A 14864-nucleotide genomic window follows, 5' to 3' on the forward strand; every position below is an offset into this window, starting at 1 on the left:
AAACGTCGTGATTTTTATTTTATTTTTATTTCACTTTTATTCATTTTAATTTTTTACCTACGTGACTTTTACCGGAAAAAACCTAAGAATATTTACCGAAAGAACCAAGAAGAACTATGATAATTATTACGACGACTACGAGGCTTCTCTGCTCAGGAGAGCCTCGCTTCCCAGTCGCAAGACTCTCCCCTTCAGGAGTGTCCTGCCAGGTGTTCGCAGGCGGGGGCGACGTTGATACTTTGTAATTACAACTGGGTGACTTGTAAGGTACATCTTTTAAGCATTGGAGACGTGTGGCCAATGCCGTACTCTAACGCATACATTTCTTTTCAGCGAAAGGAGGAATCCCAAGAGCCCCTGAGGAAACCGATGCAGAACAGGCGGAGGACGGACAAACTCCACACAGAGAGGTGCCCGAGTTGGGAGCCGGCATCGGGACTTTCTTGCTGCGAGGCGCAGGTCACCACCCTGCAGCCCTGGATGAGCATGCACCACCAACCCTCTGGCTGAAGCGGTGGTGAGATGTTAACTACCTCGCCAGGTATACAGGAGGTCGTGGGTTCGACATCGACCCTGACGCCTGTTGTATAATTGGAGTTCGTGTGTTTCTCTCCCCGTGGTCGTGTGCCATTTTTTTCCGGTCCTCCGGTTTTTCCCCTCCAAATGTAGAATGAACATCACGCGTTTAGAGTAATTCGTTGAGCTTTTTGGCCAGGTCGCTTCTGAAAAGAAGCTCTAAACAAAGGGTGCTTCAAAAAAATGTTAACACTCATATCGGACTATCGTTTTTAGTGGGACTATCGTTTTTAATGGAAAAAGAACAGATAATAAATACACTGTAACATGACAACAAGTGTATGTTAATAGCTTCAAAAAGTCAAAGAGTTTCCACTTATTCGCCACCATTGTCAACACACTGCCTGGAATTTTCTCCAGGTGGTCTCCAGAGCCCGGAGGCACATTCCTCGTGGTGTCGTTGCACATTCTCAGAAGCGTTGACATTTTTTTGAAGCAACCTGTAATACAGCTCGGTGGGCCTTAGCTGCTAAAAAATCTACATCTAGTTTGGTAAAAAAAATAATTGTTTAGTTTGACAGCAGTAAGCGCGAAGCGACTGCGCCACGAGAGGGCCCACGGTGCCTACCGACGGCGGTCTCGACGCACAGCTGCAGGCCCAGGTTGTGCTGCGGCTTCTCCACCCACAGGTTGCTCGTCGCCGTGATGTCAAAGACGAGCCAGCCCTCCTCCACCGCCCAGATGACGCGGCTGTCGAGGAGCGACAGGTCGGGGTCCCTGCTCGCGATCACCGCGGCCACAGCGACAACAAGAACGCACACCGCCGCGTATCACGGTCACGTTGACCTCGGCGTCACGACGAACCTGTTAGAAAAGGTCAAAGTGTAAGTGACTTCCTGGGCACAGGAGCAGTGGGGTGGGGCGGGGGGCAGGGGTTCCCCCCTTCATCTCAACCACTGCCATCTTACGTACGAATCTTATGATTGCTGTAGAGCGCACCTTGGAATAAGGCGCGATATGAATAAATGTAAGGTGAGATATTGGTCTGTCTGGAAGTTGATCGAGCGGCAGTGCAGGCTATGCGGACCCAGAGGAATCGGCACAATCCCTGCGTGGAGCTGCGGCAGGATGAGCCAAATGGCGGCGATTCCTTTCTTACGACCGCAGAGCAGTTTGGCTTCCTGCACATGGACACCATTGTTGAAATCTTGATGTTTTATTTAATTGTTTTACTTGGGGGAATGGGCGAGGGCGCTCTTAATACACCGTCGGTAGATCCACGAGTGTCCATTTCTGTGGGTCCCCTATAGAACCCACCACCGAGTGTGTGGGTGCCCTACAGGTCCCACCACTGAGTGTGTGGGTCCCCTACAGATCCCACCACTGAGTGTGTGGGTCCCCTACAGATCCCACCACTGAGTGTGTGGGTCCCCTACAGATCCCACCACTGAGTGTGTGGGTCCCCTACAGATCCCACCACTGAGTTTGTGGGTCCCCTACAGATCCCACCACTGAGTTTGTGGGTCCCCTACAGATCCCACCAGCGAGATTGTGGGACTCCTACAGATCCCACCATGGCTCCTCTCGCGCGACCCCCTCAGCTCCACGTGCCACCACCCCTCCCCTCCACCCCCCGCTCCCCTCCCCGACCCCCACGCCGTTGCTTTTGGTTTTTGACGCAAAACAAGTGGGCGGCGAGCGAGAAGCCGGAGAAAAACGGGGAGGCAGTAAGCCACACATGTGCAAGCCATTACAGACACTCTCTCTCCTGTTTGAAGCCCCCACGTCTTCCCCAAAACCCACCCTCGCGACACACGCGCACGCACATGCACACGCGCACAAAGACAAAGAACCGCCGTATAGCCTTAACAGACTGTTGGGGCGAGTGCTGTTAGCGAGCACCTATTAAAGCCGATATGGCACTCGAGGGGGTGGGTGGCCAGCACCACGCCCGGCCGCCTCTGTCTCCCCAGTGGCGATGTTTACGCACCGCACCGAGTATTAATTTGACGCCGAGTCGACCTAAAAGAAGCCCAGGGCCGGTTCAAACATTCACCACCATCGTTGGCCGTGTGCGGGAATCGTACGCGGGACGCCGGGTTCGTAGCGCAGCGTAGGGCTGTACGCTGCACCGCCGTTCCCCGCACGCGTACACACACGCACGCGTACACACACGCACGCGTACACACACGCACGCGTACACACACGCACGCGTACACACACGCACGCGTACACACACGCACGCGTACACACACGCACGCGTACACACACGCACGCGTACACACACGCACGCGTACACACACGCACGCAAATTTGTGCACACATGCACCCACGCACACACAGTGAATCCCACCAGCGGCCGGCACCATGTCCTTGCGAGACATTAGGGTGCGCGCTACGCGTTGGACGAGGTAGTGTCATTAAAACGGATTCCTGATCGGGCTATACAGGAATCAAATCGTGTGCCCGTGACCGCATTGCTGTGTGTATTACCTCTCGCAGCTGGTCAGAGGCCCTTTAAACCATTTTATATCAGAGTAGCACAGTATATAATATCGGCTCATATTTCGGGCAATGGTAACAATTGGTAACATGTTAACTTTTTTGTGAAAACAATAAAAAAACGAAACTCAAAAATGAATCGATAACAGCCCTAGAGGGGCCAGCCCCCATCAATCTCACCCCGTCTCCATTGCTCACTCCCTCCCTCTTCCCTGCCCTCGCCCCCCCCACTCCATCGCGTCCCTTCCCGATAGCCCTTTCGTGACCCCCCACGTGCCCTCTGTTGCCATCACTCATCCGTCAACCCTCGCGCACCCCTTGCCGTCCACACCACTCCATTTCCGTTACCGCTTCTTATTAAACCGCGTCGGGCGCGTTCAGCCGAGGCGCTCTCTATAGAGACGCAAAAACGAGACGACACGAGCTAAACACGCTCCGGATGAATCGACGCATCAAGCGACAGATGCGGGGCCTCGCTACGACACTCGCCTGTCCGGGTGCTCCCGGAGCACCTGGTAGATGCTGATGAGGAAGGTCTCATTCTCGTAGCGCCGCTCCGCAAAGTCCTTGTAGATGCGGAACTCGGCGGCCGTGACGGCCTCGCCATCGGGGATGCGCGACAGATCGAACTTGAACTCCTTGTAGTGCCAGCGAAGATGCGGGAACTCCTTGTCTCGCTCCACTGGCGTGGTGGGGACGAGCCGGGGGGAGAAAGTGGGGAAGGAGGGCGGTGGATACGGACAGATATTGTTAATCATCGCTAAATATCATCATCGTCATCATCGTAATGTGTCCTGTGATCCAGGGATTGAATGCAGGCAGTCGCCTCTGATTAACCCAGATTTACCAAGTGCAGCGAGTCTGAGCTCGATTATCAATTGCTGCAAAGACGAAACTTACTTTGGATAAATTTCGATTTAAAGCTTTCGTGACTGCAGAGATTCATATTCTTGGTTCTTTCGGCGAAATCACGTAGAAGGGAAATAATAAAATAATAAAAATAAAACAATTAAAATCTCACGACGTTTCGGCCACAACGCAAGCAGCCGTACTTTGGATAAATTCCAGGTCTGAGAATTTCAAATATTGGACTGACTGCCATGTGACAAACGTTACTCCCAGTAGCCGAGTGGGTGGGAAAGCGCTGCCTCCGAGTGTTTAGACGAGATGTCACTCGAAGGGATTCAGACGTGGCAGGATGGCGGCAGCGGCAACACTTGTGCCCCACAGCAAGACGTGCCGACTCCCGACTCGCGTGCCTTTCTGTGAAAAACATTTCTGTGTTGTCCCCCGTTACTGATGAGTCTGTTCCGGTTTCTTCAGTTTCCTCTCATAGCGAAACAAAGACAAAGATCCCCCCGTGTAGCCTTAGCAGACTGCTGGGGCAAATGCTGTTAGCGAGCACATATAAAGGCCGGCACGGCACACGAAGGGGTGGGTGACCAACACCACACCCGGCCGCCTTTGTCTCCCTAGTGGCGATGTTTACACATCTCACCGGGTACTCATTTGAGGCTGAGTCCACCTAGGGGAAGCCCAGGATCGGTTCAGATAATCATCACTGGTGAACCCAGGTGGCCAGGTTCATAGCGCAGCGAGCTAACCGCTACACTATCGCTCCCCACACACACACATTGCAAATGGTATATTTTTAAACATCCCAATTCTGAAAAACTACCTACAAATTACTCGTTTGGGATTACACGCAGCAGCAGCAGCAACAGCAACATTGCCCCCCTGCTAGAAAACTTCGCAGGACCCTCCTGAAAAAACGTTGAGACTAAGTGAGGCTTAACCGGGTCAACAAACAGAATAACAACAACACCAGCAATCTTGGTGATATCGGCATAAGTGGGGCGGTTCTCCAACGCTCAAAGGCTGCAGCGATTCTCTGTGAGACTCTGCTGGATACTTCATCTCGCGATGCGGAGAGCACAATCTTGATTTTTTTTTACGGGGAAAGGGATCGGCGCCGAACGGGGAATCGAACTTATGCTGCCGAGTTCACCGCGCGGTTCCCTAACCGTTGTGCCACCGCTCAGTCATAAGCGTTGCCACTATGAAGAGTTAAAAAGGCTGGCAATATTTTTTTACACGCTTTTATTTAACTCACTCTGTCTGTTGTTGTCGTTGTTGTCGTATCCTCAAATCTGGTAACTCAATTTTTACCCAGTTCCCAATGTGGTATCGACTGCAAACGTATGTCATACTGATGACAATACTATATTCTATCATAAAAAAAACATATATTTAAAATATATTTTTTACACGTGTTTATGTTTCGGCTTGGGTCTAATTGTCCACGCTCAACTGACGTTGGCTGTGATTGGCCACGGCCCCTTACGTTGTGGCAAGCTTCGGGGCCACTTCCTGGAGTCGTGGAGTTCTTCCATTACGAGTACGGTACATTTCACTAAAACGTGTTTTTAAAAAAGTTTTTTTTTTATATTACTTATATTTTTTAAACATGCATTGATGACGTGACCCCCCCCCCCCCCCAAAAAAAATCATGACAATCCCATGACGTCGTGAGGCGGATGAATCGTCACCGCCCTCTGAGACAGGTGTTCTAATGGAGCGCCACTAACCTACATTGTGGAATGGCACGCCTAAGTCTGAGTCACATCCTGCGACATGGTCTGAAGAGGTGAGGGTGCCCACACTTTATCCCACCACACGAGGACTGCCGGTCTAACTAACTGTGCTTCAAGAGCCGAATGGCTCACAGGGCTATACCTAATAAATGAACTTTGAACTTTGCTTCACCAATGTATCCTGCCGTGTTGGACAGGTGCCTACCTAGGGGAGGGCCCAGGATTGGGGTCAGACATTTGTGACCGATGTTTGCCGTGAGCGGGAATCGAACTCGGGTCGCCGGGTTCATAGCGCAGTGAGCTGATCATACACCGCTCCCCATTCCCAAACGAAGACAAAGATCCCCCGTATAGCCTTAACAGACTTTTGGAACAAGTGCTACCCACACAAACACACGTGCAAGTGTTTTAAAACATCGCTAACCCATGGCATAGGCATGTGACGTATTGTGGCTGTGGTGGATGTGAACAACTATTTACAATGCTACCGGTTTGCCCTTAAAAAACAAAACTATTTTAACTTTACCAGATAAGGCCCACTGAGCTATATAGCTATTTTTCAAAAGATGACCTGGCCACAAATGATAGCTCAATGAAGTGGCTTACCACGTGGAATTTTATAGCAGCAAAATAATCTAAATGCGTGTGACTGAATGTGGAGGAAAAATCCACGCGACCACGGCGAGAGAGACACGCAAACTCCAAATATACGGCAGGCATCAGGATCGGGATCGAGCCCACGACCTCCTGCGTACCGGGCGAGGGAGATAACATCTCATCCTGGCCACCGCGGCGGCGCCCTTTGCAGACCCATCGGTGCGGCAGAGGACTGGCCCCTCGTCGGCACCTTCGTTCGCCATGGAAAAGACCCGAGGGGAATTCCTCTCGCGGTGGCTCCGCTCCGCGGTTGCAGCTGCCCCTCTCTCCCATCGCCGCCGCCGCCGCCGTCGGGAGAAAGGGGGGGGAGGGCCTTTGTCTTCATTGCTCACCCCCCACGCCAACCACGGTAAAACTCCGATCGCCGCGGCCAGGGCATTAACGAGGCACTGCGTCCGCCTTCAAAAGCGCACGTGGGCCCAGCTCCACGCGCAGACTCCCTCGCTGGAGGGGGTGGGGTGGGGGGGAAACTTGAACGATGCACAACAAGCAGCTTGGCTCCAAGTGAATGAGCAGCAGCTGCGGTTCACACGAACGCGCGTCCGCTTTGTGCGCGCCGAGCGCCTCGACCACCACCGGCCCCCCCGGCTCCCCACTCCGCTCAGGCTCCCGGCCACTTCCGAGCAACCCCTACGCACAACCGCTAGAACACGACGACAAAAAAAAAAACCACGCTCCACATCCTTCACCTCTGCCATCTCATTACGAGGACGCAGAGTGGGAGAGATTTGCTGGGATGTTGCAGTTTCAGTGAAGTGTCGAAAGTACTCTCCCCCACCACAGCCCTCCTTCTCTCTCCCATCACGACTCCTGGACCCAAGGGCAGATCCAAGGCTCAAGCTCCCTCCATCCCGTCTCGCTTCCTCTGTCTTCGACTCACAATTGAGTTCTGATTCACGACTCGGCAAACGGTGCTTGAAGTGGCATCCCATGAGCGTTCCTCAACACTCGTGTACAGGTGCCACCACCATCATCGCCAAATGCAGTTCAGCATCACAGCCAGGCTTTAGATTACATACAAAAAGAAACAACAACAGCAGCAGCTCATTTGCCGAGACGGTCCACGTTACGAACAGATGTTTTTTCGGGCATCAACCAGAGACGGACACGGAGTCCGCGAATCTTTCCCAGCGTGGTCAGGAGTTGCGAACGCTGGGAGTTGCGAACGCTGGGAGTTGCGAACGCTGGGAGCGCGTAAACACCGCGCTGGAACGACGGGCGACGCGCACGCACGGAGCGCGCGAGACCCCCCCCCACCTCCTCGTAGCGGCAGAGGCTCGCCAAAACGCGGCGCGTTTCACATCGGCGCAGAGTAAACGCTGCCCGGGTTGAGTTATGCCCATGAGAGATGAGTTTTTGGAGAACGCTTCCCTATAAAATTGGGGTCGCGGACCCCTAACATGTGGCGCGAAGGTCTCTCCGGCGCACGCCCGCGGGGCGGCGGCGCTTGACGCGCGTGTGGCCGGCCGATCTTCGCTCGCGCCCGCAATCTTTTGGCCAAAATTCAAGAGCGAGCGGCGGAGGGGAAAAGGGGGGGGGGGGGGGGAAAAGAATAAACAGTTCACCCCGGAAACATCGTGTTTTTCTGCAGTCCTCGACTTGTGCGGCTCCGTTTGAAAGGGGGCTTTTTTTGCCGGTGGCAAAGCAGGTCTGTTCTGCGTGCACCGAAGCTGGCTTGCATTTGCAAAGAAAATTGCCCCACAAGGCTTTCCAGATGGACGCCACACAAGCGCGCCAGCCTACGCTTCTGTCGCGAGGGCCGCGTGTCTGGAATGGCTTTTCTCAGCAGGGCTCCTACGGCTATGCATTGTTTTAGCGAAGCCACGGCTGCCAACTCCGGCGTAATGAAGGCTTTTTGTTTTCGGCAAAGCAACGCCGACCACTTGCACTTCCACAGCGAAGCAATTACCTCCCGTTTTCATCTCTACCCCCCAGGACCCTCCGGGTACGTAACGTTTTCCCTGTGTGTGTGTGGCTACGTGTTCATCGGCATCAGCCACGGTCAATCCTCTGCTGGATAAAGGTTTCCGCCATTCTGCGAAGCATTAATCCAGCCAGCGACTGCACAAGAACCGAATTCATCGCTCCATCTCCACGGAGGTTGAACCTCACGGATGGGCTCCGCTCCTTGGCTGCCACTCTGTAATTCTTCCTGGCCACCGGACATCGTCCAATCGAGCGATGTATCCTGTCGTAGCCGGCCAACTTTTTTTCCTTGTTTATTGATTTTACGTCTTAAACCTGCCGTACGATCTCCAACCCATGCTGGACACCTTTCCGTCCCTCAGTTGGAACGGAGGGTGCATCTCTCCACGCCTCTTTGGAAAATTGTCAGTATTCGTGCTTTATGTTTCCGTTAGTGAAAACGCCTCTGAACCGTATGTTCACAGCAGTCTGTACGCATCGGTGAAACCAAGTTCAGATACAGCGTTGTTTAATACCGCACCACGCAGTACGCACGCACGGCATATTGTGCCTTCATGGACTTCACCTTCTTGCTTTCAAGTTTTTCGCGCAAGATATTATCAGGGGACTTCTCCCCGAAAAATGTTAACGTTTGGTGAGAGCGCGTCGAAGAGATGAAAGGAAAGGTCAGACACAGCAGACATGCGATTATCTCGCGCGCGCGTCACCCCGCTGTGCGCCACGTCAACAGCGGTAGCCGACTCTTCCTTCATCATCCCAGGCACAAAAAGTTTGAGCTCGCACGGCGACGTGCATATGTTGTGCAGGTATGGCAGCTTCAAACTCAATGTCAGCTCAAAGCATCTGTAAGCTTTGTGTTTATTATTATTATTATCATGAACATCATCATCAGCACAAAAAGGGCACGGTCAAAGCTCTCGCAAACAGCCAACACCTGTGCAGCTTCGTAATTACACAACACGGCTGTTCTCGCAGACCACAAGAGGAGCTTTGTATTTTGGACGTCAAGCAAAAAATAATGACAGCGGTGTGTTTGGGGAATGAGGGGTGGGGGTGGGGGGGGAAGAACGTGTGCAGGTGTTGCCCACCGCCGCCAAACTCTCCCGTGTGTCTCCTTCCCCCTTCACATTTAAACTGCGCGCATTCGCTGAGGAAAAGCCACGCTGGGCTTTCTGGCCCCAACAGACAAGGCGTGGAATCCGCCTCGACACAGGCACGGGCTAAAGAAACAATAAAACATGGAGGCCACATCATCATCATCGTCGCGAGGTCGCGCTGCTTTCTCGTCCGCCCTCGCGCGAATGAGCAATGAGGCGGCGCTCGTCCCTCCCGTTTTACAGCCGAGCCAGCGGTGGAAATTCCTCAGGGGGCGAGTCTGCCTGAGGGACCACCACGGTCGACCTCGCCACAACACGTGGCACTCATTTTATCCGTCCAAAGTGGGACGATGGCCCCCAACGAGATTTTGAAACTAGCAACCTTAACGATTGCGAGTCGCTCGCTCCACCGACCGAGTCACCGGTTAAATTTCGATTTAAAGCTTTCGTGACTGCAGGGATTCATCTTCTTGGCTCTTTCGGTAAAGTCACGTAGAAGGAAAATAATAAAATAATAAAAATAAAACATAATAAAATAATTCTCACGACGTTTTGGCCACAACGCAAGCAGCCGTCCTCAGGTGAAGAACAGGTCTGTCTCATTCAGACACTGTCTTTCCGACAGACCTGTTCTTCACCTGAGGACGGCTGCTTGCGTTGTGGCCGTGAGAATTATATTTTATTATGTTTTATTTTTATTATTTTATAATTTCCCTTCTACGTGACTTTACCGAAAGAACCAAGAAGATGAGTCACCGGTTGTCTGGGCGCCGCAGTGGTGAGATGTTAACTGCCTCGCCTGGTACACGGGAGGTCGCGGGTTCGATCCCGACCCCGACGCCTGCTGTATGTTTGGAGTTTGCGTGTCTCTCTCCCCGTGGTCACCTGGATTTTTCTCCAGGTCCTCTGGTTTTTCCCTCCACATTCACAATCAACATGCCTTTAGATGATTTGGTCGCAATACATATCCACGTAAGCCACTGCGTTGAGCTATCATCTGTGGCCAGGTCGCATCTTTAAAGAGCTACATAGCTCAGTGAGCCTTACCTGGCAAAATAAATAATAAACAAACAAACAAACAAAAAGTCTGAAACAGGGTTTGCCCCATCTGCGCGCGCCTCTGACTCGAGGTACGTATGCTCGTTGAACTTCTTTCGCACCGTACGTATCCGACCGCGCTAATCGGAGGTGCGGAGCGACGAGCGTCAATTTATCGATTCACATCGATTCCTAATCTCACGATACCACGCAAACCCGCATCGCATGCGCAAGACCGATGCGCCGGCGTTATTCGCAACGGGTTTAGGCGATCCCCGCAGTCACCAGCGGTCCCCTACACACGTGCTGTGTTTATACCAAATCCACTTGCCACCCTGCAGCGCCGCACCTTTTTTTCCTCGCGACTCTCTGCCACTGCCCAAACGCAGGCCGCATTCTTCAGTCCCGCCGTTCCTTGGCACGCCAAAGGGAACAGACGAAGGCAACGGACCACGACACCGCCCACTGCTGTCGGGTGAACCCGCATCCAGGTTCCCCCGATCTTGACGAACGTGGAGGGTTTCTTCTGCCTTCGCAAAATACCCGCTTCATGGCCGTCCTTGCGCAGGGACGATATTGAGATCCGTAATAATCCAAATATTGTTGCAATGCGATTATTGTTGCTCCACTTGCTTTTTTTTTCATTGAACGTTACATTTCCTGACAGAACATTCATAGTAAGAGCAAACTCAATAAGCAAAACTGAGTAAAAGGCCATATTGTTCGCGATGCCGCAGCAATGTCTCCATCGCTGCCAACGGCGCCCAGTCACTCGCAAAACGATGAACTTTGGCCGTTTCGTGTGTATGTATGTTGAGCTTCTTTCACACCGTACGTAGCCAACCGTGCTAATCGGAGGAGTGGGGGAAGGACAACAAGCTGAATGCAAACAGCGGTTCTTTAGGAATGAGTTTCCTAATATCGGAAGAAAGAGCATTCCAGACGGCCGCATCCGAAATCCCCACGCGACGATTCGGTGATTGTAATTTTTTTCGCGGAGAGAGAGGCCGCGAGAGTGTGGGCCCATTGGTCTCGTGAGGTCAACGTCACTCAGCCCCCCCGCCCCCCCGACTCAAGACCTAGGGGCCTGGCTATCCCCTGCTGCCTCGGGCGTGTGAAGGCACGCAAAGCGCCATTCGTGAAAAAAAACTGCAAGCCGTCAAGACAAACGGTGCCTCGCCCCGTCACGTGAAGAGGGCCCGCGCATTCTTACGCAGCGTTGGGGGGGAAAAAAAGCTGCAGCGGAAAGGCTTCACCGGCTATCAGATCCATCAATCGCAATAAGCCACCGAGAAATCCGCTAGGTTCAAGTGATTTAATGCACAATCCGGTGAAAAATGGGCGATTTTTTTGATCCTCCCGCCCCCCCCGCCCCAACCATGGACTAAGTTTAACATTGTGCAGTCTATTAGCACTCGCCTTTTAAACAAACCCCCATGCTGTTGTGGTTATGGTCACACAAATGTGAGTGGCACCACCAGGCCAGCCCTCCCCCTCTTAAAAGCACATTCTGCATGACATCCTGCGCACCGTTCGGCTAAAGCGCTCAGATGTCGGCGCAAGTTTGTTCTTAAGTGCTTTACAAGCCAATCTTAACAGTTCTGTTATTTCACCCTAAATCTTTCCAAGCAAAACCACATGTATCCCTCCCGTACGGTCGCGCTTTGGTGAAAGTTCGCAGCAATCTTTTTGTTGCGCCATTAGTGTCAAGGTCCAGCAGCGGGACTCCGCAAGATGGATGAAGAGATGGGTTGGATGCAAGGCCAACAACCGTGCTGCTCTTCATCCTTCACTTGTACACCCCTCTCGTTCCGTCGTATTCCATCGAAGTTTTGATCGTTCCCAATGCACTGCATTCAACAGTTGACTCTCAGTATGTTCGTTGGCACCCAAGCCCATTAGGACAGAAGGCTGTCCCGGATAGAATGCAGAGGGGTCCAGACGCCCACAAATGTTGACTCCTGAAGAAAAAAAATATGTATCCTCCAGGTGCATGCAAAAACAAGTATAACCCGTAAAAACAAAGTTTTTCACTATAAATCCTTTATATGCGTGGCGGCTAGAGTCCTCTCGTCCTCTGGCTTGAGATGGCTGCCACCTATGGGTCAGATGATTGCATGGCACCATTAAGCAATTGGTAATTAAATCTAAAAAAAATTGTCCTAAAAAGTGTAAAATTTTGGAATTTTTTTTCACGAACATTAATGGTCACGCACAACGAGTCTGTGTGCAAAATGTCAGCTCGATTGGATCACGGGAAGTGGGTTAAAAAACGACCGAAATATTTGCACGGTCGTAAACAAGCAAGCGCGCAAGTGAACTTAATATAAAGGACTTAAAAATCTATTCGAAAAAAGGCGAGCACTTCGTTCGTTCGGCGGCGGCTAACTTTTGTGTTGCTATTAATTAAAGAGAAATTGCGCAACGCGAGTGCTGTCGTCGGCTAAAATGCGCGCCAAATACGTGCGGTGCCAAGTTAAATTAAGCGCGCGATTGTGCTAGCAGACGCACGCAATACACGCACACTCCAGCGCGCACCCCAAGAGCTTACGCTCAGTCACGCGAGAATAGCGTGCAAGTCGGGTTGTTGTTTTTTTTGGTCCGACAGCACGAACGCCACCGCCGCCACGGTGTTGAACAAAGCAACATCGCTCGTTACCAAGTCCCTTAATTAATGCCGATCCCCCCTACCCACCCCCCAGCCACAGTTGTGTGTGTGCAGCTCAGCAGCAAAAAACAAGGGGGCGATGTTTTTTTTGTTTTAGCGGCCAACTTGTTCGCGTTATACAAACCCCCCCCCCCCACCCAAAAAAAAGCGAAGAAAACATTTCGGTTGATTGGGAGATGATTGGGTGGCCAGAGAAATACAGCTGTTTGGCCGCTACACAGCTGCACAACAACACTCCGAAGCAACCATTTGAAACCAAACTCGCGAATTATAAATCATATTCACTTTTTCTTTTTGTACTTTCGCGTCCATTTTTTTTGCTTTCTCCCGACAAACTGTTAGTTTCTCCTTTTAATACGTTTACAAAAAAAAATACTTTGAAGACGTCATAATCCGCTCGGTCTTGGCAAGCGGGAGCCACTAAGTGAACCCGCGGGCGTATCAGGTAAGGGGCTGCGTGCAGGCACACGGCGGGACTATCCACACAAACCGCTGTTTGCCTTGGCACGAGTGCCCAGAGAACCATTGGGGCCGAGCGCACGCACGCACACAGACACACACGCAGGGAATCCAGGAGCAGCACTGGCTCACTCTCACACGTGCCAGGCACCTGACACGACTCCGGGCAAGGCGTCGCAGGGCCGCGCACCGAGACGCTCGACCAGCCGGGCGCTGCAAACGCCTGCGATCCGGCGCTTTGAGAATGAGGGTTGGCGGTTCACGTAGACTTGCGAAACTTCCAAATCCGTTGGGCTGGGAGGTAGTCCAGGCAAAGGGAGCGCAGCAGACGGGTCCCTGGGGGCATCTGTCTGGACCTTTGTTACCCCTTCACATGGGGTTCGTGCTCAGTTTTCAACCCAAGTTAAAATGAGTCATTCACCGAATTGGCCAAACATCGCATTGCAGGACTGTGCTGAAAGGACTCGACTGAGTGAGGTTTTCCTGCAAGGATAGGGGACATCATTATCAATGTTAATTGATGGAGGCTCGTGCACGAAGAGGTATTCATAATAATTCCATAAAGGACATGAAACTAACGTCTGTTTCAGAATAGATTTTCTGGTTAAGCCACGTAATGATCTGGCCAAATGTGTCATCACGACCCTCCACCACCCGGTACAGCCAAACAAACTATATCGTCACGTGTACTGTACAAGAGTTTAACGTTGCCACTCTTATTATTTTATCTCACAGGTGGAGATGAAGTAGAATTCTCACAACCAAATTTAGCAATGAGGGTTATTGTAAAGAGGTCTTCAGATGCTATTGCGTATAAATTAAAATTGTTTGTCGTGCACACCGAACATCTTGCAGAGAGCGTTTCGGAGGGAAACATCGAGGCGGCAAGGAAGCGAGAGGGAATGCCAGTTACGGATCGCGGATTAGTGGTGTGGAAGAATGGCGCAGGTGAGAAGAAATGTGGATGTGAAAGGACAGAGCAACCCCTGGGGAACGAGTCAAACTCAGGAGCGAACGGTGTTACACGTTTGTCAACTGTCTTCATTCAGTGGTACTTAACCTTTAATGCAGCCTTGCAACCCTTTGGTTCTCATCCATTAAAAAAACATTGACACATTCCTGCAGAGGGAGCAGGTAGGAACGTTGGGTTGCTCGGTCAATGGCCAGGGTCAACAGCAGCGTGATGTATTCCGCAAATATGGTCGACTGTGAGGGCGGGCACAAGCCGGCGTGAGTAGGTTAAACGTTGAGTTTTATGAGGGCACCACGGGGTGACCAGCCCCTCCCCACCCAGCCTCACCCCTCCCACCCCCCACCCAGCCCCACCCTCCCCACCCAGCCCCACCCTCCCCACCCTCCCCTCCCCACCCTGCCCCTCCCCACCCTGCCCCTCCCCACCCTGCCCCT

At 52.1% G+C, this 14864-nt stretch overlaps 1 protein-coding gene across 1 annotated transcript in view; it reads right to left on the bottom strand.

Annotated features, from left to right (window-relative positions):
- The window catches only part of LOC144717925 (bone morphogenetic protein 7-like), a 48116-nt gene that overhangs the window by 11707 nt on the left and 21545 nt on the right, over window positions 1-14864 (bottom strand). Inside the window, exons 2-3 of the mRNA XM_078593735.1 lie at window positions 3508-3700; window positions 1145-1293 (exon numbers count right to left, since the gene is read on the bottom strand). Of these exons, the coding sequence (XP_078449861.1) occupies window positions 1145-1293; window positions 3508-3700 (342 nt within the window). The remainder of the gene's footprint in view (window positions 1-1144; window positions 1294-3507; window positions 3701-14864) is intronic.

The sequence above is a fragment of the Lampetra planeri genome, chromosome 4 (assembly GCF_965212315.1).
Source record: "Lampetra planeri chromosome 4, kcLamPlan1.2.h2, whole genome shotgun sequence".
NCBI classification, from domain to species: domain Eukaryota; kingdom Metazoa; phylum Chordata; class Hyperoartia; order Petromyzontiformes; family Petromyzontidae; genus Lampetra; species Lampetra planeri.